We start from the raw sequence: 21,570 nt of genomic DNA, 5'->3' as shown, positions 1-21,570 counted from the left end.
TGTCTGATCAGTGGAAGCAGCTGTTGAAAAAGCAGAAGACAAAGTGCCATCGCTTCAGATATTTCAGTCCACAACACGTACAGCAGGAGCACAACCACTGTGCTTTCCGTCCCCTCTTCCCTGAACCCCCAGTTAGCACCATCTCTGCTGTGAAGAAAAGCAAATGAAATTTGACATGCCAACCATGAGCATGTGCAGAGGCAAATGTGTTCAGAAACAGCATGTGGGCTTCTTCCAAAGCTCACTTCCTGGGGGGCAACATAGGATGATTCATTTTGGTTAACACTGCCTTGGGGTGAAAACAATTCCCCCTTCCTTCTGCTACTCCTACAACAAGCACAGCACTGCAATGGGAACTGCAATGCAGATTCCTGAAGCAAAATGAAACAAATTAACAAATATATGCCCATGATGAAGTCTTCAGATGATAATTTCTTTTCAGATTTCATCAGAACAACAAAACCAATGCCTCAGCTACCAGCCAGAGCTTTATATATCTCCATTTCTCTAAGATTTCTGGTGAATGTTGGTGTGTTTTGCAATGCTTAGGGGCAGTACTTTAATGTAAAATGAAGTTTTTGAAGTAGTCCAATAAAAGAATAAACCAATCCTTTAAACTTCGGACACTGATTGCAGCTCTGCAATCATGAACACAAACTGTGATCCGGAGAAATGTGAGCTCCTGTAAGATGGGATGCACAGAATATTAGCAATCTGTAGTTATTGCAAGTTTGCAAATGGTACCAAACTGAGTGGTGGGGTTGGTAAGTCTGAAGGATGGGATGGGTGCCATTATTAAGGACCTGAACAGGCTAAAGAGGAGAGCTGAGGAGAATTCTCATGAGGTTCAATAAGGCAAAATGCAAGGCCCTGAACCTAGGTCAGGGCAATCCTAGATATCAATCCAGGCTGGGGGATGATGAGATTGAGAGCAGCCCTGCAGAAAGGGACTTGAGGGTGCTGGTGGAAGAGAAGCTGGACAGGAGCCACCAATGGGCACCTGCAGCCCAGAAGGCAAATGGCAGCCTGGCAAGAGATGGAGAGAGGGGATTCTGCCCCTCTGCTCTGGGGAGACCTTACCTGCAGTGCTGTGTCCAGCTATGGAGCCCTCAACACAGGAAGGACATGGACCTGATGGAAAAGGTCCAGAGGGGGGCCATGAAAATGATCAAGGGGCTGGAGCAGCTCTGCTACAAGGACAGGCTGAGGGAGCTGGGGTTGTTCAGCCTGCAGAAGAGAAGGCTCCAGGCAGACCTAACAGCAGCTGGCCAATACCTGAAGGGGACTACAAGAAGGCTGCAGAGGGACTGTTTGCAAAGGCCTGCAGGCACAGGATGAGGGGCAATGGTCTGAAATGAGAGCAGAGCAGATTAAGATTGGATGTGAGGAACAGCTTCTACACCATGAGGGTGCTGGAACGCTGCAACAGGTTGCCCAGTGAGGTTGTTGAGGCTCCATCCCTGGAGATATTGAAGGTGAGGCTGAAGAAGGCTCTGAGCAAGCTGCTCTAGTGGAGGATGTCCCTGCTGACTGCAGAGGGGTTGGACTGGATGACCTCTAGAGGTCCCTTCCAACCCAAACCATTCTAGGATTCTTTGTATTTAAAACATTCCTTAATGCATTAACATGGAAGTGGTTTTGCAAATATCTAGTTTCACGTTTTTCATGTGATTCCAGAAGCTTTCTGTCAGAAATAAACGCTCATGGAACAACCGCAAATTACAAAATTGTGTTTTCTTCATCTTGTTTTATTTCCACAGGAAAGAAAAAAAACCTCTTTAAAAGTTAATGCCTTACTGGCACTGATTTGACACTTTCCAGAATCCATCATTTCAGACCATGGCATGTAAAGGATGCAGAAACCTTTTATATACTGCAACACACATCAATACTTACTGAGCAATCCTGCAGTTCTGAGTCAGTAACAAATTCACAAATGAATTATTTCAGGTAATTAAGATTTTTTAATTGTTGAAATGGACATGTCTAAAAAGATATATTACCTAAAATCATGAATCTGGTCTTAATCTGATGGATGCTCAGGGCAAGATCTATTTACTTCAAACCATTCATCTATGCAGCTGTTGAATGGAAGACAAAAGAAAAAAAGAATTGCCATGAGTATCTCAGTACCATTGAGCAATAAGATATCAATATAAATTAATTGGTCATCATTTCAATGAATAGCAGGATTTGACATCATGCAAAAAAGTATATGTGCATACAAACATCCCTGGGAAATTTCAATAACCCCCAAACCACACTAATAGTTGGATATGAAACTGATTTCTTTGTTGATAAAGTTACATTTCCCAGATGTGAAGCATTTTATGAGTTACTGCTTTTATACACTGCTTACTTCACTTGCTTGATTCATCTTTACTCTTGTTTTACTTCATGTAGTAACAGACAGCCATGAAAACAAATAGGAAATGGGTTTTAAAAGTGTTCCTCCCCTCTCCCACCCATGTCTGCCAGCATTTGACAGAAGTTAATTAAACAGACCCCAAGCTCCCCAGAAAGGATGTCCACTCCTCCTCCCTTTTTTCCTGTAGGCTTTTCATGCAAGCATAAAGATGACCATGGAAGGTAAAAATTACTTCAAATATGTTGGTGGGGATGCAGAAAGATGTCATTTAGAAAACATCATTAGGGTTCCTGCTGTTGTTTCTTTGATGTTTGGGGGCGCGGGGGGGTTAGTGTGAAAAGCAGCTAAGTTTCAGTGCTCCTTTTAAGCGCCCCTTACCCATAAATGCAACCTGCTGGACTCCTCCCCACACCCTGCTGAATACTTGCCCTTTATGATATATGCAGAGACAAGGCAGCCGTGCTATCGTATCTCCTTGCTGCAGCTCCTCCAGGCATATTGCACACTCCCCAGCATCTTTACTCAGCACATCCTCTGAAGAAAGAGCACAGAATTCAGTGGTTAAAAAGAAGGCTGCCACTAACACAATGTATTCAGGGACAGCTACAGAAGGTAGTGCTTGTCCTGGAGAAAGCCCTGTCAAGGTGGGGATCAATCACAGACTCCCAATGGAAGGCTTCTCAGCAGCTCAAATTAAAATATGGTTATGACGCAGTTTCTTGCCTGAAGAACATAGCCATAGCTCCAACTCAAGTTTTGTATGGGAGAGTGGCTGGAATAATCAACGGCCAGTATTCCTTTGGAGTTTATATTCTGCCATAGCACAGAGGCTGCTCTCACCTGACCTTGGAAAGCTGCACTCTCAACCACACAGCCACAACAGACACACACTGTGCTGCTCACTCCAAGAGCGGGGTTCCTCATGAAGGTGGGACATAACACCTCCAGGACTCTGAAAACTGGTGCTGGGTAAGTTTTTTCCTAGCTCTACTTTCTTCCACTTGCTTGGTTTTCACTATGGAGGTGAAGTTCAAGCCTGAAGATCATTTTTTTTTTGACAGGATACTGGAGGTAATTAACTAGGTAGGTAGGTAGGACACTGTAGGACAGGACACTGGAGGTAATTAATCTTCTAAACACCTAGTCTATCATTTGTTTTTTCTACTCCTACTCATCTCTCCTCTGTATGTTTGGCTTTCTTTTGCCAGTGTTGTCTGTGCTTGTATTTCACACCTCCAACCTCCTCTGCTCACAATGTCAGTATTTTCTACCACATCACATCCACCTTTTCCTCAATGTAAAGTATGCAACTGTTATCAATAAGAATAATCCAACAGGGAAAGATCAGTGCTGTTGAGCTACAATGATCCTAAATTCCTGCAGATAGTGAAGGTTTTGCAGCATTACCAAGTCCCATAACAAAGGAGGAAGAAAAAAGTTACTAGGAATGTGCAAGAGCTGGCCTTCACACAGACAGTTCTGGGGAAAAAAAATATTTTTAATGAAAACCTTCTCTCTTGGACAGTTCTCTGAGCCAGAAGATAGGATGCAGAATTCAGTCTGGGCACAAAGTGAAACAGGACTTTTCATGAGGATGTCTAGAGACAGGACAAGGGGAAATGGTTTGAAGATGAGGCAGAGCAGGGTTAGACTGAATCTGAGGAAGAAGTTCTTCAGTAGGAGAGTGGTGAGTAGGCTGCCCAGGGAGGTTGTGGATGCCTCCTCTCTGGGGGTGTTCAAGGCCAGACTGGATGAAGCCTTGAACAGCTGAGTCTAGTTGAGAGGTGTCCCTGCCCATGGTGGGGGGATTGGAGGAGATGCTCTGAGATCCCCTCCAACCTGAACCACTCTATGATTCCGTGGTAATTCTATGTAAGGCTCCACTGGTCAGAAGCAGCTTAAGTCCCAGTTAGATGTGACCTCATGGGGCACAAATAATTTCCAATAAGGGACCAGGTAGCCACCAAGCTGGCAATCTCTGCCAGGCCAGAAAGGTGCACACTTGGCCAAGTGAAGCCCATGTGTTCATACTGCCACAGCTTCATGGGAAAAGGTTCTCCCTCTTGACCAAAAGCAGTCTAATGGAACTGTTTATGCAGAGCATTGTTTTCAACCACCAGCTCTATGCTGTTCTCTCCAGTGGCTCCAATACTCAGCACTGTGGCACTCCACATGCAGAGAAAATTATAAGCAGAAAATAAAAAGCTATTATGGCAGCAAAAAGTGAAGTGAGGCCTGCCTTGTTTCCCATTGAATGACATTAAGCTGTCCTGCAGGCACTTGGGTTTCTCAAACAGGGATTGTTTCAGTCTCTGCTGTATTCACTGCTTATCCTAAATGCACTGTGAAGAATATCTAACGTGAGGTGAACTGTTACATAGAAAAATATTCACCATGAAATAATAAGCAATATAAATCCACCACAATGAAGAAAATTAACCTAAAGGCATTTTACACATGGGAACATTATTGATAAGAAATCACTCCCCTTGCTCTAACAGAAGCTTCTGAGAACATTAGAGGTATCCAAGAGACAAGGCATTTTGAAGCAATGAAAAAAGATCTTAAGAGCTCTTATCTGTCCTTATAAAATCCTGACACTAAGAATTTGCCCAGGAGAGGGTGCTAAGGATAAATACTTCTTGGAGGGGTTTGGGTTGGTCTCCTGCATTTTTTTTTTATTTTAATAAAAAGGCACTTCAGTATCTGACAACAGGAGGCAAGGACTCTCCAGACAGTATTGTCCTGCTGCTGAGGCTGTTTGTCCAAAGCCCTGTGAGCAGATCTACCCACCCTTAGGTTTCAGGAAGAAGCACCATTAATAATTCAAGCATGTATCACACACATGAAACATACTTAATAAAAGTCTTTTTTTTTTTTCCTTGCCATGGAGTCACCTTAACAGATCAGCAGCTGCTACCCAAACCAAAATGGCACTAAGATGACTCCAGTGAATCAAATCCCAATATCCCTTACTTAGCAGTCTCAAGAGGCATGCATTTAGTCAAGATTTGATGACAAAAAGCTGTCCAAAAAAAGATCCCATTTAGAAGAGAAAAAATTCCTATGAGCTGCTTTCACATCATTCTCTACTGTACATGACTGGCTTATCACACACTCAGAGTCAGTGATGGGGTCTGAGCTCCTGCTGAGCAAGGTTCTGCACCTGTGGGCTAACATTAGGACAAGATGCCCATTTAAACATTTGTATCTCCCACCAGCCCTAAGTGTTCTTCCCTCCAGTGTTCCCATGCCCTCCCCAAATGCTATTCAGTTCCCTCTTGCCAACACAAGCCCTGCTGCACAAGCAGCTTGCTGCCCTCCCTGCCATCACCCCTGGCCTTCCCTGCAGAGCAAGCGGCCAGCACCCATGGCGCTGTGCCTGGTGGTGCCAGGGGAGCTGCTGTGAACGGGGGCGATGGCTCAGAGGACAGGGCCTCACAAAGATGGTGGAGCTCTGCCAGCCCTACAGAAGAGATTTTGTCAACAGGTTTTAAATCTCTCCAGCCTCTGAAATAACAAGCTGGCATTGCCCACTTACTCATGCTAACCTTACAGATCCTACCAGGCTCTCAGGCAAGAGGAGAGCACAAATACTGCAGGAATTAGTACAAAGTACCCAACTGCTAAAAATGCCCAGGTGAAGCTTGGCACTGCATGTTCACAAGACTTTTAACCCATGTAATTATGCCCACAACTGCTAACACACATAGAGCAACGACAGCAAAACCAAATCCTTTGTGGACCTAGGGCACTTTGGGTCCAACTCCCTTCTCACCACAGTTGGTGATTCAAATAATCCATCTGAGATCAAGAAGAGGGAGCGAAACAACCTGTGAGACACAGATCTGGTCATGCTGTGTTCTGTTCTTGTCTCATACCGCACTCTCCTGCACCCACACTGGCTTAGCACCAGACAAAGCCAGTTTAAGGCCATTTGACACCAGCCTTTAAACACATCTGATATGGAAAAATGTGTAAATCATTTTACACTGAACCACTGCAGCCAGGACAAGCCTTTTGTTCCCAGATTTTCCTGCAGCAGAATGATTCAGCAGATACCTATAACTATTTTTCTCTCTTCTCTTTCAAAAAAAACAAACCACACCAAACCCAAAAACCCAAACCCAAAAGGGTTTGAGATTTCATCAGTGCTATCACAACGTTCACATGAATGCATTACCTAAAGGGAAGGGGAGATGATGATTCTATGCTTCTCTGATTCACAGCCAGGAGTTAAACTTGCACTGCCTTCAGCAAGTAACATGCCCTCTTAAAAGGCCCTTCTGAAGCAGCAGTGGATTCCTGACCAGAAACATTTCTTATTGCTCTAATACAAGCAATCTCCTTTAGATAAGACACCAGAGGGAAGGGCTTTTTTAACATCTGGTGTTTTCACTTGAGCCACAGACAAGTGGTTTTCAGGATTCACAATACCAGAATGCTGAGCACATGGAAATTCAGAATTCATCTCTGCTGTCTATCTTCAATCCCAATTCCCTTCTATACTGTTGGAAAAACTAAACACCCACATGCTAACCAAACAAGCACATTGCAACTTTCTGTACACTTCTGACAGACACAACAACCCCGAATACCACTGCACAGCTCACATGGAACTACCTAGAACTGAAGAAACTGAAGAAATCCTTTCCCACCACAATGTAACAAAAGCATAACCTCTCTAAAGCAAAGCAACCAGCTACAACAAACATGAGACTTCCTCTAATACTGACAAAGTATTTGATGAACTTGGGGAGGATGTTGGCTGTCATCTCACTCCTCACCCCCTGCAACACAGCAGCCCCATCACAATTTCCTATCCAGAGGTCAGTGTTATCCTCATTTCCCCTTCCCTCTCACCCTGCTCAGAGTTGGTCCAAGACTGAGGTATCTATATGCAAACATCCCCAGCATGAAAGACTTTCTGCACAAACAATGCCTACAGTCTTCAGGGCTCCTTCTTCTCAAACCACAAAGTAAAGGGGAGGGAGCACACAGAGCATAGTGAAAATCACCCAGGAGAGACATTTGCAGAGCAAGGGCCGAGTGGCAATGCTGGTATCACAGCACCAGCTAGCAAGAGGTGCCTGCAGAATTTTTGTTTCTCAGCAAACCCAATGTTTAAAAAGCTGGATTTAGCTTTTTGTGGGACATTCTCAGCTTTTAGAATCTAATTCTGAGAAACAGCTAGATGCTTCCTCTTCAGACAGATAAGGATCAGGTGTGTGGTAGAGAAAAAAAAAACCCTCTTGTTTCTTTAATACATATATAAACTAAAACAGTAGCAACAGAGACATAGTTTAGGGAGCAGGATGAGTATAAAAGCCTGTATAGTCCTAACTGTATGGATACAATTCTAATTAGGTAAAATAAATTATATAGAAGGGAGAGGGATTCATGCACTTTTGTAAAGAGGTTTGCCTCACTGGAAATCTGCTTGCAACTTTAAGATAGAACCCTAGAACAAGCTGGAGTTCTGCAAAAGCAAATGTTAAAACCCAAGTTTAAATAACACAGCTTTCATGCAATGTCATGAAGTTTGTATCCCAGGATGCCCAGTGAAGAGAAAAGGCCAAGTAGTCTCTGAATAAAGCTCCTCACTTCCTAGCAACAACATCCACAGCTGCTCCCATGCCATCTTGACCAGCCTTCACTTCCAGGAGAAAGCACTGGGGTGAAAAACTTACTCATACAAAATAAAATCCTTCAACTCAGTTGGACATGAAACTTCTTGTGCTCCTGTCCTGAGATTCATTGCCAGAGTGACTGCAAATTCCCACAGTGACTTAAGATCTGCTCTCCATGCAGAGGCAATCATCTGATTTGCTCTGAAACTTCTGCTTAAGATGCTGTCTTCCCAGCTTGTGTTTAATCAGTCTGCTTGCAGTATGAGATGCCCTTGAGACGGTTTCATCTAAAGACAGCCAAACAACTTTCACCTGTTGCACTGACTTCTGAAGCTAACTTCCATTCACCACAGGTGAAGTACCACATCCTTAAACTGTCAAATTTTACTCCACCTATGGGCCAAAGAGCTGCACCTGTTCACAAACCAGCCACAAATAAACATCTCATCCTTCAGAACATGATGTGAAGAGACTTTGTGCCAGCCTTACCCATCCTGCATGAAGACCCCACTCCAACTGAACTGCTGTGTACTTTTGGTTCATATGACTCAAGGGGTAAATTGCTCTCCAACAGCATTCCTTGGCGTGCTGTGTTTGTCCTAAGGCTTCCCCATCTCTCTTCAGAAACACTGCTCCTGGGAGATTAAAATACTCCTAAATACTATCTCATCAGAAGGCAACTGGGCAAAAAAGCCTTGAATGCAGCACTACCAAGCTAGTGTCTCACCATGAAACCCCACCACCAATGGAGTACATCCCATGCACCAGACCCCTTGAAACAAAAGCTGCTTGTTGCAGCTTATGGAAGAAGGAAGCTGCTTTTAGGCTGTTTCCTTGGGTTTAATCAACATTAAATGAGCTCTCAGGTTATTGGGTATTAACCTTCCATGCCAGGAGTCAAATCAAAAGTAGCACATAAAGGGGCAATCCCACAAGAAACAAAACACCAGCAAGTAAGATTCCTTAGGGAAGAGTGGAAGGAACTGTCACTTGGGGAATACCTCCCCCTCAGCTCCATATAAGAATCATTACCCTTCTCAAGGCTCAGTTTGCCCATCAAAGTGGATTTTACACCACCAATATGCTAGGAAAGGAGCAGTGCTTGAGTAAATAGCCAGGGGTAACCAGCATGTAACCCTGATAGAGTCTGCTGCAGTTAGAGAGGATTGCTTCCTACAGGCATCTGGGATGAAGGAATCTTGCAGCAGTGGGCCACAAAGAATATCACCAGTACGGGATCCATGCATGCAGATTTTTTTTTTACCTTTTTTACTCTTTGCTAAGCAACTCTTATCTTTGAGGAGTGAAACAAAGCAAATTATTTAAGGGCTAGTTTCTGTACCAACACTAAGAAATTGCTAAAATGGATGAAAAATTCAGATCTGTTGAGAACTTGGGGCTGTAAGTCAGAGATTCAGTCTGAGCCATCGTTTCCAGAGCAACAGGCAGAAATTAAGTCTTGTCTCCACAAAGACACACTCAAAAAAAGAGAGAGAAGCCTGAAGTCCAGCTTGCCTTGCATAGCAGATGACTTCTTTATCCAAGGTTAAAACCCAGTAACAATAAAACAAAAGCAAACCAAAAAACCTCCCACCACAACCAACCAGACATGAACCCCAAGAGGATTATCTGCAGATGATTCTTCTGGTAGTAAATCACTTGGGAATCTGAGTTAATGATTTAATGAAGAAAAGATAGCACTGTGGTCAGGAGGAGGGTGAAGAATTCCTTTCACCTATCATTGAAGACACAGTTCTCTTCAAACAGCTTTATGGGCAGAAGGAAGGCAGCTATGATGCCTGTGATGCAAACTCTACATGGGTGCAATCATCAACAGCATTCACTAAGGCTGGGAAAATACAGCAGAGCCTGGATGTGGCAGAGTAGCTACAACAGAAGACAGTTGTCTCTGATCAAGCTGAAGGAAAAATCTAAATTGGAAACCATCTTGCAAGTGCAGGATGTTGGTGTGACTGTACAAAAGAATCCTCACTGAGGTTAGGAAATCCCTAATCCCTCTTACTTTAGCAGCTTTTTAAACTGGCTACACTTAATCCCAACAGGAAAAGAGAGCAGAAAGATTGCAGAGCAGCTTTTCCAAATGGCAAAGCTTCAGCCATTCACCATGACTGGAACTATGGTCAGAAGCCAGAGAAATTGCTTTGCAATGATTTTCAGCTGAGAAGTTTCGTTCTAGTAATGGTCTGCAACGAATTAAGAGCATGATGGGCACACGCTGGCCTAATGAAATGCAGGAAAACTCTCATCTAACACAACATAGGTGAAGTGAGTGAATTAAAAACTTTTGTGGAAGAGCTGGACAATAGTGTCCCCAAAGAACAGGCAGGGAGGGAGGCATGAAGAGCAGCTCAGATGCAGCCAGCTGTTCTGGGGAACACCAGCTATACTCTAATGGTGGATTGTTTTGAAGCTGGACACGGGATTTGATTCAGTGTTTTGTTCACTTTGTCCTTTTCCAAGTTCCTATTCCAGGCTTCCTACAGGTGCCCTGAGCACAATGGGCTTTGCCAAGTCTTTTTTCCAGTCTTTTAACATTGGCCAACTGACTCCTTTCTGTGCAAGCTTGCAGAGGAGTTTGATCTAAAGCAGAATGAACGCATAGGGAGCACTAAAGAAGATGGCATGAAAGATGAAGCTATGAGCCTAAGCTCAGAACAGGAGGAGAAGAAACAGGTGTGGCTGACTAAGATGCTATTGTTAGGAACGACGAGATACATTACTGAGCAGCACACAATGAAAGCACTACTGCCAAAATTCAGTGTGCCAAAGTCTGGCTTACCAACCCCCCTGCCAGGTGCCAGGCCTACAGGGTGCTTCTCCCAGCAGGCTCAAGATCAGCCTTTTCCAAGTGAAAACTGAATGCCTGGTGTCAACATGCATACGTAGGACAGGGATATAAATCACTGCCTAATTGTTACTTGTCTGTCTTTTCTGTTCTCAGCAGACAGACTGCTTTTTACAAGCTATTCCTGTTTTAGATGCAATTATAGGTGTAATGCAAACCATGCCCAAATGCAAAAAGTTCTGATAACATCAAACATTGACTCAGAGTTTTCAAAGTTATCTCAGTTTTTCTACTCTGCAGTAAGCCATAATCCAGTGTTACAATTTATCCTGGCAAGCACAGAGACAGAGCACTTCTAATACTAACAGGTACCACAGTGTGCTTACTATCCCAGAAAGACACAAGTAGACGGGTCTCTAATTTCAAGGGGGAAAATAAACAAATAAATAAAAACACCAATAAACTTCCCTTTATACTTTAGAGCAAACACAATCAAGAGGAGTGTGGCCAGCAGGGGGATTCTGCCCCTTTACTCTGCTCTGGTAAGACCCTACCTTGACTACTGCATCCAGTTCTGGTGTCCCCATCACAAGGAGGACACAGAGCTGTTGGATCGAGTCCAGAGGAGGGCCTTTTCTAGAATCAGTGGATCTTGTAAGAGTACTAACAACTACTCATCTTTTCTCTGGTATAAGCAGTCAGAATCATAGGATGACAGAATGGTTTGGGTTGGAAGTGACCCCCAAATGTCATCTAGTCCAAACCCCCTCAGTCAACAAGGACATCCTCCACTAGATCAATTTGTTCAGAGCCTTCTCCAGCCTCAACTTGAATATCTTCAGGGATGGGGCCTCATCCACCTCTCTGGGCAACCTGTTACAGTGTTCCAGCACCTTCATGGTGCAGAACTTGCTCCTAACATCCAATCTAAATCTGCTTTGCTCTCATTTCAAACCATTGCCCCTCAGCATATCACTAACAGGTTAGAAGTGAGAGTACTCTACCACATTAAGTGTTTTCACCCAGCTTGTTTCTGACGAGTTGACTTGTTCTACCACAGAAACTCCCTGCAGAAGCTGGACTGACTTCATTTGTCACTGAAGGGCCGAGTCTGAAACTCAGAAGCACAAGATTTCTGAAGTAATCAAAAGCTATCAGGTTCTAAAGCAAGATTTTAATCTGAAGAAACAATAAATGACAAATGCCATTTCGGGCAATACTTTCAATTGCTCTGCTCCTGGGGCAGTTTCTGAGCAAGAGGGAGTGTCTCCTATTCTTTTATATTTCTTTAGGAAAAAAAGGTCCTGATCTGTGAATAATCTAGTTGAGTTCCTGCAAAACAGTGAGGAATTTAGAGAAGGAAATACCATGAAATTCCTACACAGATCACCCAGTCTCAGTCAGATGTAGTCTGGTATTTATCTTTAAAAACCTCAAGATTTCAAGTACTTTTATTTGAAAATTCATCCAATCAAACCTGTTCTATAAGAGCAGGAAAAGCTCTGTAGTTTCAAGGGGGTCATTTCCACTAGGAAACTGCAAAAAACAAGTCAGCTTGCTGCTAAACAGCTGAGTAAAATCTCAAGGTTTCAGAGGTAACAGCTTTAAAGCCTGCAGAATTCCCACACAAACCAGGAACGTTATTTCCCCTGAAGCTAAATTCCCAGCAGTCACAAGACTGCAGCAGTTGCAGACACGATTTATGGCATCCTCTGAATGACCTCTCGAAGCTAAAGACTGATTAAGTGTAAGACATGGAAGGTAGCTCCTGTCTGCCTTCATCACATGGTGCAGAGTCACAGTCCCTCAGCTCTCCACCGCATGCAGCACTGCGCTGCCATTATGTAAGAGAAACACAGCGACACAGGCAGAGCAGCAAGGCTTTGAGTCCTCTTCTCACCCCAGCTGAATCACTCCTCCTGTCCCTTGCAGATGTTCTTTGCAGCACCGCCTCACAGGTGTGTCTGTTGTTTTCTAGGGCAAGAATTGTCACTTGACTTGCATGCTCTCAGTACCCAAGCAAGACAGCAGCAGCAGCTGCCGAGCACAGGAGCAGCCCATAAGGAAAAGCAACAACTTGAGCTTTCAGCACGTGAATGATTCTGGTTTCTCTACTTCTTTCAGAAACAAGCAGGCTTGTTTTATGGTTGTCAAAAGCTTTACTGTATTTATCCACTGCTGCACACAAAATATTCCTGTGGCACATGTATGCAATTCCAGAGTGCTGAGGAAAAAAAAAGGCCTCTGTTGTCTCACTCTCAAAACTGAATTCAGTATGAGGTGACACTGAAGCTATTTTCACAGAATCACAGAATTGTCAGAGTTGGATGGGACCCCAAGGATCATCTTGCCATGGGCAGGGACACCTCACACTGGATCAGGTTGCCCAGAGCCACATCCAGCCTGTTCTTAAAAACCTCCAGGGATGAGGTTTCTACCACCTCCCTGGGCAGCCTCTTCCAGTGTCTCACCATCTTTATGGTGAAGAACTTCTTCCTAATGCCTAATCTAAATCTCCCCTCCTCTAGTTTGGATCCATTCTCCCTTGTCCTATCACTACCCAACACCCTAAAAAGTTCTTCACCAGCTTTCTTGTAGGCCCCCTTAAGATACTGCAAGGTCTCCATAATGTCTCCTCGGAGCTTCTCTTCTGCAGGAGTGACTCTCAGGAAGTTCAGTCTATCAGAGTCAGGCCTGGCTCAAGGGAAAATATGTAGAGAATCACCCACCAAATATCCTTCTCCTTAAAGGTTCCTGAAAAGTCTAAGTTGCATTCACAAGGAATCAGAGAACAGTTTAAGATATAAATGGATGTGATCTCAGCAGCGTGTCCTCCCCGGCAGGATCCAAGCATGGTGACTTTATTGCATCACAGCAAGAAAAGTCAGGATAATCTCTTGAGCATCCCAGCTGGAACCATGGCAGTGAGCTGCTGTGGCTTCCTTACAAATCTATGCCTCCCTTGCTCTTGCACAAAATACCAAACGAAAGCAACATTGGTACCTCAACCACCACCACCGAACCTGCAAGATTGTATCATAGTGTGGCATTTTTAGATCAATAGGGGCACACTGCAGTTCCAGGAACTGCTGTTCAGACATTTGAAGCACTTCCTTCTCAGATACACTGTGCTCCTGTTTCAGGAGCTTTCTGTGCAGCCACACCATTAGGAATGAACAGCTTCCTTTTCATACTCCATAACAGAGGGATGAGTTTGAGGAGGTGGAAGAAAGGTAAGAGCCTTTAGCCACTAAAAGTGCTGCAACTCCATGCTATCACAGACTGACTCAACCACTGACTGAGGATGAAAAGGGGTCACCAAAGCAGGTCCTACCCCCCTTTCAGGAGGCAGGCACACGCTGAACTTGAGGGTGGTTTTATTTAATTACATTTGTCAGCATTTCTGAACAACCTCCCTCCCAAAAAACCCAAACAATAAAAGATTGCTCTTGAAGTGATGCTCTTCTGTGAGGTACCAAAAACTGCTGACGAGACTTGCAATGAGTGGAAGGGAATACAGCTTTACTGAGTAGCAGGGTGGAAGGATTAGAGTTTGCCATTGTTCCTCTTGGCAGTCTGGTTTGGATGAGTGGCTATCCACAGCCTACACTAGTCAACACCAGTGAAGGTTCTCTCCTTGCTGAAATGTCACCAACTCCAAAGGGAGGAAAGTACAAACTAATCCCTATATTTTAATCAAGTTCTTAAAACACAGTTTCCCTCGTTAAAATCGTAACAATTATTTCCAAGACAGGCTGTGAAAAGTCTGGCATCATACCAACTCGCAGACTAACAGCAGTGTAAATGTCTGACATAAGAATTTTAGTTACTACAGCAGTGTTTTTCTGTTGCCACGTTGAGCAAAATCTCAAAGTTCAACAGATGTTCAACAATTCTAATTATTTTCATGAGCTACTGAGGAAAACAGTTTGAAAGCATCAGGGAAAATGAATCAACCTCCTATGTACTCTGCAGGATGTTCAGGAGTACATAAGATCACAACAAGAGTAAGTGTCATTATTTCAACTGCAAGCACAGAATATCTGTGTACTACCTTAGGAAGTATGCTCTTCTCCCTCCCCAGCAACCCTGAGGATACAGCACAGAACCAGCTAGGGCAGAATCCTGGCAAACTCCAAAAATGGAAGAAGCGAGAAATTCTATGGAGAATTTTATACTTTGGAATGAAAGAACTGATTTGCCCTGCACTGCTTTGCTGAAAGTCTAGTCCTATTAAAGGATGAGGACAAGGAGGAAGGCTTAATCTTTTCTAGGCAGACTGGCAAGATGCCCTTTTGCAAGGTCTTTCAGTCTATGATCTCAAGAAGCCTGGCAGAGAAGTGAACTTGAAGGTAGCAATTCTTTTCAATCCAGACTGAATTTTGAGTCTGGGTTGTCAGGGTCAGCCTTGCTGAGCAAAACACTCTCCCATTTTTGTGTACAGAAGTGACCAAGGAAATTGAATCACTGCAGTGGGCAGAACTACCAGAATCATGGATTTTGGTAGTCCAAACATTAGGTTAAGATATGCTGGTTTTTTTTTTCCCTTCCACTGAGCAATAGTTGTTCAAGCACAAGCAGCTTGCTCCAAAGATACTGAAATGGCCACAATCAAGAAAGCTTATAACATATTATGTTAGAAAAAATTAGGTCAGTCCCATTCACAAAGAATGCTTCCAAAATAGTTTTATTTAGTCCTCTGGGTGACTCCTGCCAATCTTCAGGTCTTTACTTTTGATCAAGATGTGTGTGTTATGGCTGTCACTGAGCTGTCAACAGCTCCTCTGGCAGAGGTACTGCTCATACAGACTGCAGCTCACAGGCAGCCCTCAGTCTGTGGCAGCAGCACCAGCATTTCTCCTTCCTCACAAAACTTAACCAAATACCTCAAACTTATTTACAACAGACAGTGTACTTAAACCCTTCCGACAAAGCCCTGCTTTGCAGCCTTGCTAACCTACATCAGTTGCTCTTTCAACCTGGCCCAGGTTGCTCTGAATTTGGCTGAAGAGCATGGGAATATTTGGCTGGCTGTGCTTGGTGTGAGGACGCCTCAGAAGACAAAGGGCACTGCCAGAAGAGCACATTGAATTTGCTCATGTTTTTCATCCAGTACAACCACCTTAATTCTCAATATTCTGACTGTAACAGTCTTTCCACATACTAATCCTCCATTCAAACCAGAGCTGAAGAAACTTTAAATATAAAATCATATATGCAATCCCTGCTGCCTGTGATGTTTGATCCCCTGCTATTTTGTTGGTGTGAAAGGGCTAAAAAAATCCACTTACCATAATTTAAAAAGAGTTAACTGCAAAGTCATTACCTTGAGTAAGGAAAACACCTCCAGCAGCTCACGCACTGGATGTCTCAACATCCTCCCTTTTTGAAATTACACTAGCAAAAGCTTTTCACCCTAAAATGACCCTCAGTAAATCCAACGAGCAGCCCCAGTGCCACATCTCAGCTGCAGTGCAGCCTGAGCGAAAGCGGAGCGGAGGTCACAGCAGCACCACCCCCAGCAAGCGGCTTGGATGAGACCCGCTTAGAGACTTTCCAGTAGAACAGCGTTCCAGCACAAAGTGCTGACTTGATGAAAACCAAAATATTCCACAGGAATGTGCTAATTCAGGCAGAACTTCTGAAAGAGGCCAGGCTGGCCTGCCGAGCCAGCCGGCCAGCCAGCCCAGTGAGCTGCCTGGCTCTCCCCAGGGTCACCGGCTTCCCCGCCGGGCATGCTGCCAGGACCTGATCTCACAGGGGCCCTCTAATAACAATGAAGTCTTGAAGTCTTCAGAGAAGCAAACAATGGCATTTTAAAAGGAAAACCAGAACGGCTTCATGACCAACAGCTAAGGTTTCTTCAAGAGGAATCAGTTGTATTTGTTGCAAAGCAACTTGAGCACCCAAAGTCACAAGTCTCCCCTGTGTGCCTTCTCCATGTTTATAAAGCACCTTCCAGTGAAAAAAAAAAACAAAAAACAACAATAATTATATCCTAACCCTAAACTTCACCAGATAGGGTCTAACAAGCAGCAGGGGGGTAAAGGCAAGCTGCTTCCAAAGCACTGAGTAAATGCCAGTAAATGCCACTGCCTGACCAAAGCACAGGGCCACCTTCTGAGGAACATAGGAGGAATCCCTGCATAAATCACTGTGGGAAACTTGAACAAGATGCTGCAAAGGACCCCATTTAACCCTCTGGAGAAACTCAGCAGTGGTTTCCCAAAAAATCTGTCATCTAGCAAGTAATCCACTTGCTTCATAAAGCTGGCTTTTGGCAACCTGTGGCTTAACCACTGTATGAGACCCACATGGGCTTCTCAGCACCCCAGCAAGCAACAGCATAAAGGGAATTTTTATTTGCTGAGAAAAGCAAGCCTTTTTAAGACAGTAATACCAACCACCACAATGCTTTTGCAAACTACCATTAATTTAACCAGCTTTTGTATCAAAATGCCTAGATACTGAATCATGTGTGACCACGACAAGCAGCTTAAGAGATACTTGCAACAAAGTTCCACGGAGAACAGAAAGAGCTCTTTTTACATGACAAATGGAGTCAGCAATGAGATCTCTGTTGCAGACAAGTCACATGCTTTTGAAAGAATAAGACTAATAAAACACACTGATTTATTTATATGAAAGTTAGCACAGTTTCCAGCATAGAACTGGGACAAATCTGTGACCACTCTTTTTCAGAAAACCCATGGAAATTAGACAGCTGCCAGGGTTTGCAGCTCACTGACTCTTTCTACTGCCAAGTGCAATGCACAAAGGTAGCTCAGAAAGCAATTAGAGATTGGCTGGAAGGACTCATTAATTTTTTTGAACTTTAAGTCACAGCTAAACAGTCTTAGAATATTTTTCTAGGGAAGACTGTATGCCTTAGACTCGCGTTCAAAAAGAAAGGTTTGCCTTCTCAGAGGTACAAAATACATACAATTTCCACTCTGCTCTCTCTGAGAAAGAACAAGCACATTTGCAGATATCTAGAACAGAACTAGCCATAAAAACAGTTCAATCCAACTGCTTGGATTGAAAATTTTTAAAACATCTCACCACTTGCCAAGTCTGACACTCCTTTCAACTACTTGCATCACAAAAACCAGTGAGAAAAAAGGTGAGGAAAAAGGAAAGAAAGAAAATAAAAAATAAATATTTTTCCAGCCAGTGGTTACAGGTCTGGGAAACCACCAGTGACCAGCAGAAGCAAATGATGCTTGCTTACCTCTATTTGAATATGTATGACATAAGGCCAAGATAACAGTAAGGAATTAAAGCATAGAGATGCCTTCCATTTTGGAAGAAGGTATCAAAAGTTGATGGTAGAACCTTTTCTTCTCTCAAGTAAAACTTGACATGCTTTTCTAATGGCTTATGACAAGAAGGCAGATCCACCAGATCCATCACTGATCTCCTCATCATGGCAAACAGCAAAACGCTCAAGAAAAGAAAGCATGCATATAGATATTCATATGGGGGCCTGTAAGCAGAGCAGCATTAAGTTAGCAATCTGCTAGCTAATTCTTTCACTAGTCTCATTAAAGGAATCATAATCATGCCACAAAGTCACAACTGAGTGTTGCACAACTCTGAAGCCATATCCTCCATTTCTTGGTACTGCAGTAATTAAAATTTCCAGCCACAGGCTAACATTTAAAATGTAGTCCACAACTCTGGGAGTTAACCAACTGCAGTTACAAGGATCAATGCACACTTTTATGAAGTGCTTATGAGAATGAGACCACACTTCTAAGTGCCTCTCTCTAATCAGTCTATTTTCTCCTTTCAAGCTTATAAAAGCAATTCCAGAGAGTTTGAGGCTCTCTGTACAGCAGACACCCCCAAACTGAGTAATAACACACTGGCAGTCAGAACTCATATGGCATTGCCCACAACTGCTTTTGTTACGCTGCAGATTATCCAGAGAGTGGCTTCAGGTGCCACTCACAGATTTTAACTTCTGCTTACTTACACAGAAGTTTGTTCACTTACCAGACTGTGCAAAGGTAAGAAGATGGCCCAGCAGAGGTCCAGCCAGCAGCGTGCCAGCTGAGAGAAACAGTGCAGGCAAACAGTCTGAGTATGGCACCATTGTGATACAAGTCACAAACACAGAGATGTTACCTTTTGTAACTGAGTGTGCTCATGTAGTGAGCAGCAGGGGCAAAGGATTTCAGCCAACTCATCATTTGCACACATCCCACCAGTTTAGTAACTGTCAGAGCTTGCTCTCTGCAAACTTGTCTCCTCCCGCTCCACCCTAACTGATCCCCAGGGCATTATCCCTCCCTGACTGGGGCGACTAGCCTCCTTCTCCCTGATGCTCAACATCCCTCATTACACAGATTTCTAACAACTTATTTTGGAAAATAAGTCCTAAATTTAAAAAAGGCAAAATAAAGAGAAACAAAGCCCTCTTTGTTAGATGAAGTCAACCTTCTCACCTATATGTGTGGTAACACCAGGAAGGAGAGGGGAAGGGGGAAAATTTTTTTTTTTCCCTGAGCGCAATGCTTTGAAATGGATTTCATGGCTCAAATTGCTTTTGCAATTAAGGGCCAGCATTATTGCTATCTAGATAAAGAATAGGATGGTAAATTATACTGGCATGCAGTATAAAAAAAAAAGAAAAGACCAAATTCTTAGAAATTAATTTGAAAAAATAAACTACAAGCAAAAGCCCTACAGAATTTGACTCCACTGAACTAGTTACCAGAATGCCTCATTAAATAAAGGAGTCTTATCACTCTAATGTTTAAATTTAATAAAGAATTATCAGCTTACTTCTTTCTTACCATTGTAGGTTATCCTTGGTTTTGTCAAACACATCACAAGATGTAAATCCATTTCATCAGAAGATACAAATTTTGAACATACAGGGCACTTGAATCCTATGGAAAATAAAAAGATATAAGTGTGAGTACACTCAATCATATTACAAATAGGTACATTCAAGGGGGGAAAAACCAACAAAACAAACAGAAACAAAGAAACCCCAAACCTATTTTGCGCACATTAAAAGGAAGAAAGGAAAAAAAAATATCTGGCACTTTTTCAGTTGTGATTTGACCTTTCTTATATTAAAATCATTCCCTTCATTTCCAAAGAGCTCAGGATGGATCGTTTTTTCTGCAAGCTGCTCTGTTGCCTATTGCACAGGGCAGCACCTCTGGAATACAAACCCTCCCAGCAAGGCTAAGAACAGTTTAAGACAGGAGCAAGAGGATAGCAAGACTCTACTAAAATAGGAATGCGTAGAGAACATAGCCACTACAATCTGCGCTTAGGCAGGAGCCCTGAATTACCATCTCTGTTTTTACCAGGAGCAGCAATGCAACAAAGGAGCTGAGATTTACAGGCCATCACACAACCTGCAGCATCTTTTACCAGTCTGGGGCACAAGGGAAACACTAACTCAAGGACCAAATCACTAATATTTCCTGTAGCATTGAATTTGTTTGACTTCTCTCATTCTAGCCAAGCATAACTTTGTTTAGCTTGTGAGGTCACAGCCGGAGGCAACATGGGGTAAAGCATAATTAAGACAGTCTGGATTGTGATGCAATTTTATGATAGTCTATGACAAAACTGCTTAATTCTTGAATTCCTGTCATTACCAAAGACAGCAGTCTTCCAGTTAAAGGACAAGATTTGTTGGGTAAGTTTTATAGTCCACAGAAAAAAGTCTGTCTGATTTTGAGAAGCTGAATAATCAACACATAAGTGAGACATCAAAAAAAGCCACCAACAGGGATTTCAATGTGTAACAACTCATAAGGAGCTCCAGGACAATACACCGCAAAAATATCCAAACCCAAGCTCAGTGCAAAGGAACAACTTTTTCTTTTCTTCCACCAGCACCCACAACTGGGCTTGCTCCCATACCTTTTAGTTTGTTGCCCCTTACTTTTGTACTTCTAACCTTGTGAGTCCACAGCGAACCGAGTCAGTCAAGGATGACGAGTGACTTGATGCTGCCACTTTCAAGCTACTGACACCTGAGAATTTTGATCCTTCTTGTTAATTATTATCCAGATATAGAACAAGCAACTAACCTGACACATCAGCACTTGAGAGATGTAATGCACTTCATTTAGCAAGATCGAGATTTCATTTCTGTAGTGCAGCTAATAAGAAGCAAGTCAAAGCAGACAACTAGTAACCCCCATGAGGAACTATGAGCAGCAGCTGAACATGTACTGGAAACCACTTCCTGAGATAAAGTACAGTTCTGATTCTTCCCCTTTTACTCACAGGCACTTTATATCTGTTTCTTCTTATGTCAGTCTTACACTTCAGTTTAAATATTGTTCTTCTCACACCTTCTTTTAAATCCTTCTCTCCCAGCTCACAGCTTTACAAACAACAGGTACAACCACAGGTTACTAAGCATACAACAGCCAAACACTTTTTTTTTTTTAAGTTAAAAGGATTAATTTACTTGTAGAAAGCTTTGCCAGTGACCCCAAACTACTGTGTAGTCTCCTTCCCCCAGCCTGCACCTCAACATGACTAAAATCACAATCACCATCTCAATCTTCCTAACACCCCAAACCACCCGTTTTGTCACAGTTTTCTTCCAGAACTAGCCCAGGGTAAATTTTCTCTCAGCCTTTATGAGCCTTATGTAACTGATTACTCTTAAGTTCAGTCAAAACCTACTAAACCCCAGGCATTATTCATATGCTTCCATAAGGCATAACTGATAACATATTTTGATGTGAAAAAGCACCTAACTTCCTTACACAATGCAGACTAAG

At 43.1% G+C, this 21,570-nt stretch overlaps 1 protein-coding gene across 1 annotated transcript in view; it reads right to left on the bottom strand.

Moving 5' to 3' along the window:
- The window catches only part of ZNRF2 (zinc and ring finger 2), a 45,201-nt gene continuing 23,631 nt past the window's right edge, over positions 1 to 21,570 (bottom strand). Inside the window, exons 2-5 of the mRNA XM_054385099.1 lie at positions 19,606 to 19,701; positions 2,797 to 2,902; positions 2,004 to 2,081; positions 1 to 20 (exon numbers count right to left, since the gene is read on the bottom strand). Of these exons, the coding sequence (XP_054241074.1) occupies positions 2,024 to 2,081; positions 2,797 to 2,902; positions 19,606 to 19,701 (260 nt within the window). The 3' untranslated portion in view covers positions 1 to 20; positions 2,004 to 2,023. The remainder of the gene's footprint in view (positions 21 to 2,003; positions 2,082 to 2,796; positions 2,903 to 19,605; positions 19,702 to 21,570) is intronic.

This window comes from Indicator indicator, chromosome 11, assembly GCF_027791375.1.
Source record: "Indicator indicator isolate 239-I01 chromosome 11, UM_Iind_1.1, whole genome shotgun sequence".
Classification (NCBI taxonomy): Eukaryota; Metazoa; Chordata; class Aves; order Piciformes; family Indicatoridae; genus Indicator; species Indicator indicator.
The sequence above is the reverse complement of the archived record's forward strand: the minus strand, read 5'-3'. Positions and strand labels throughout refer to the sequence as shown.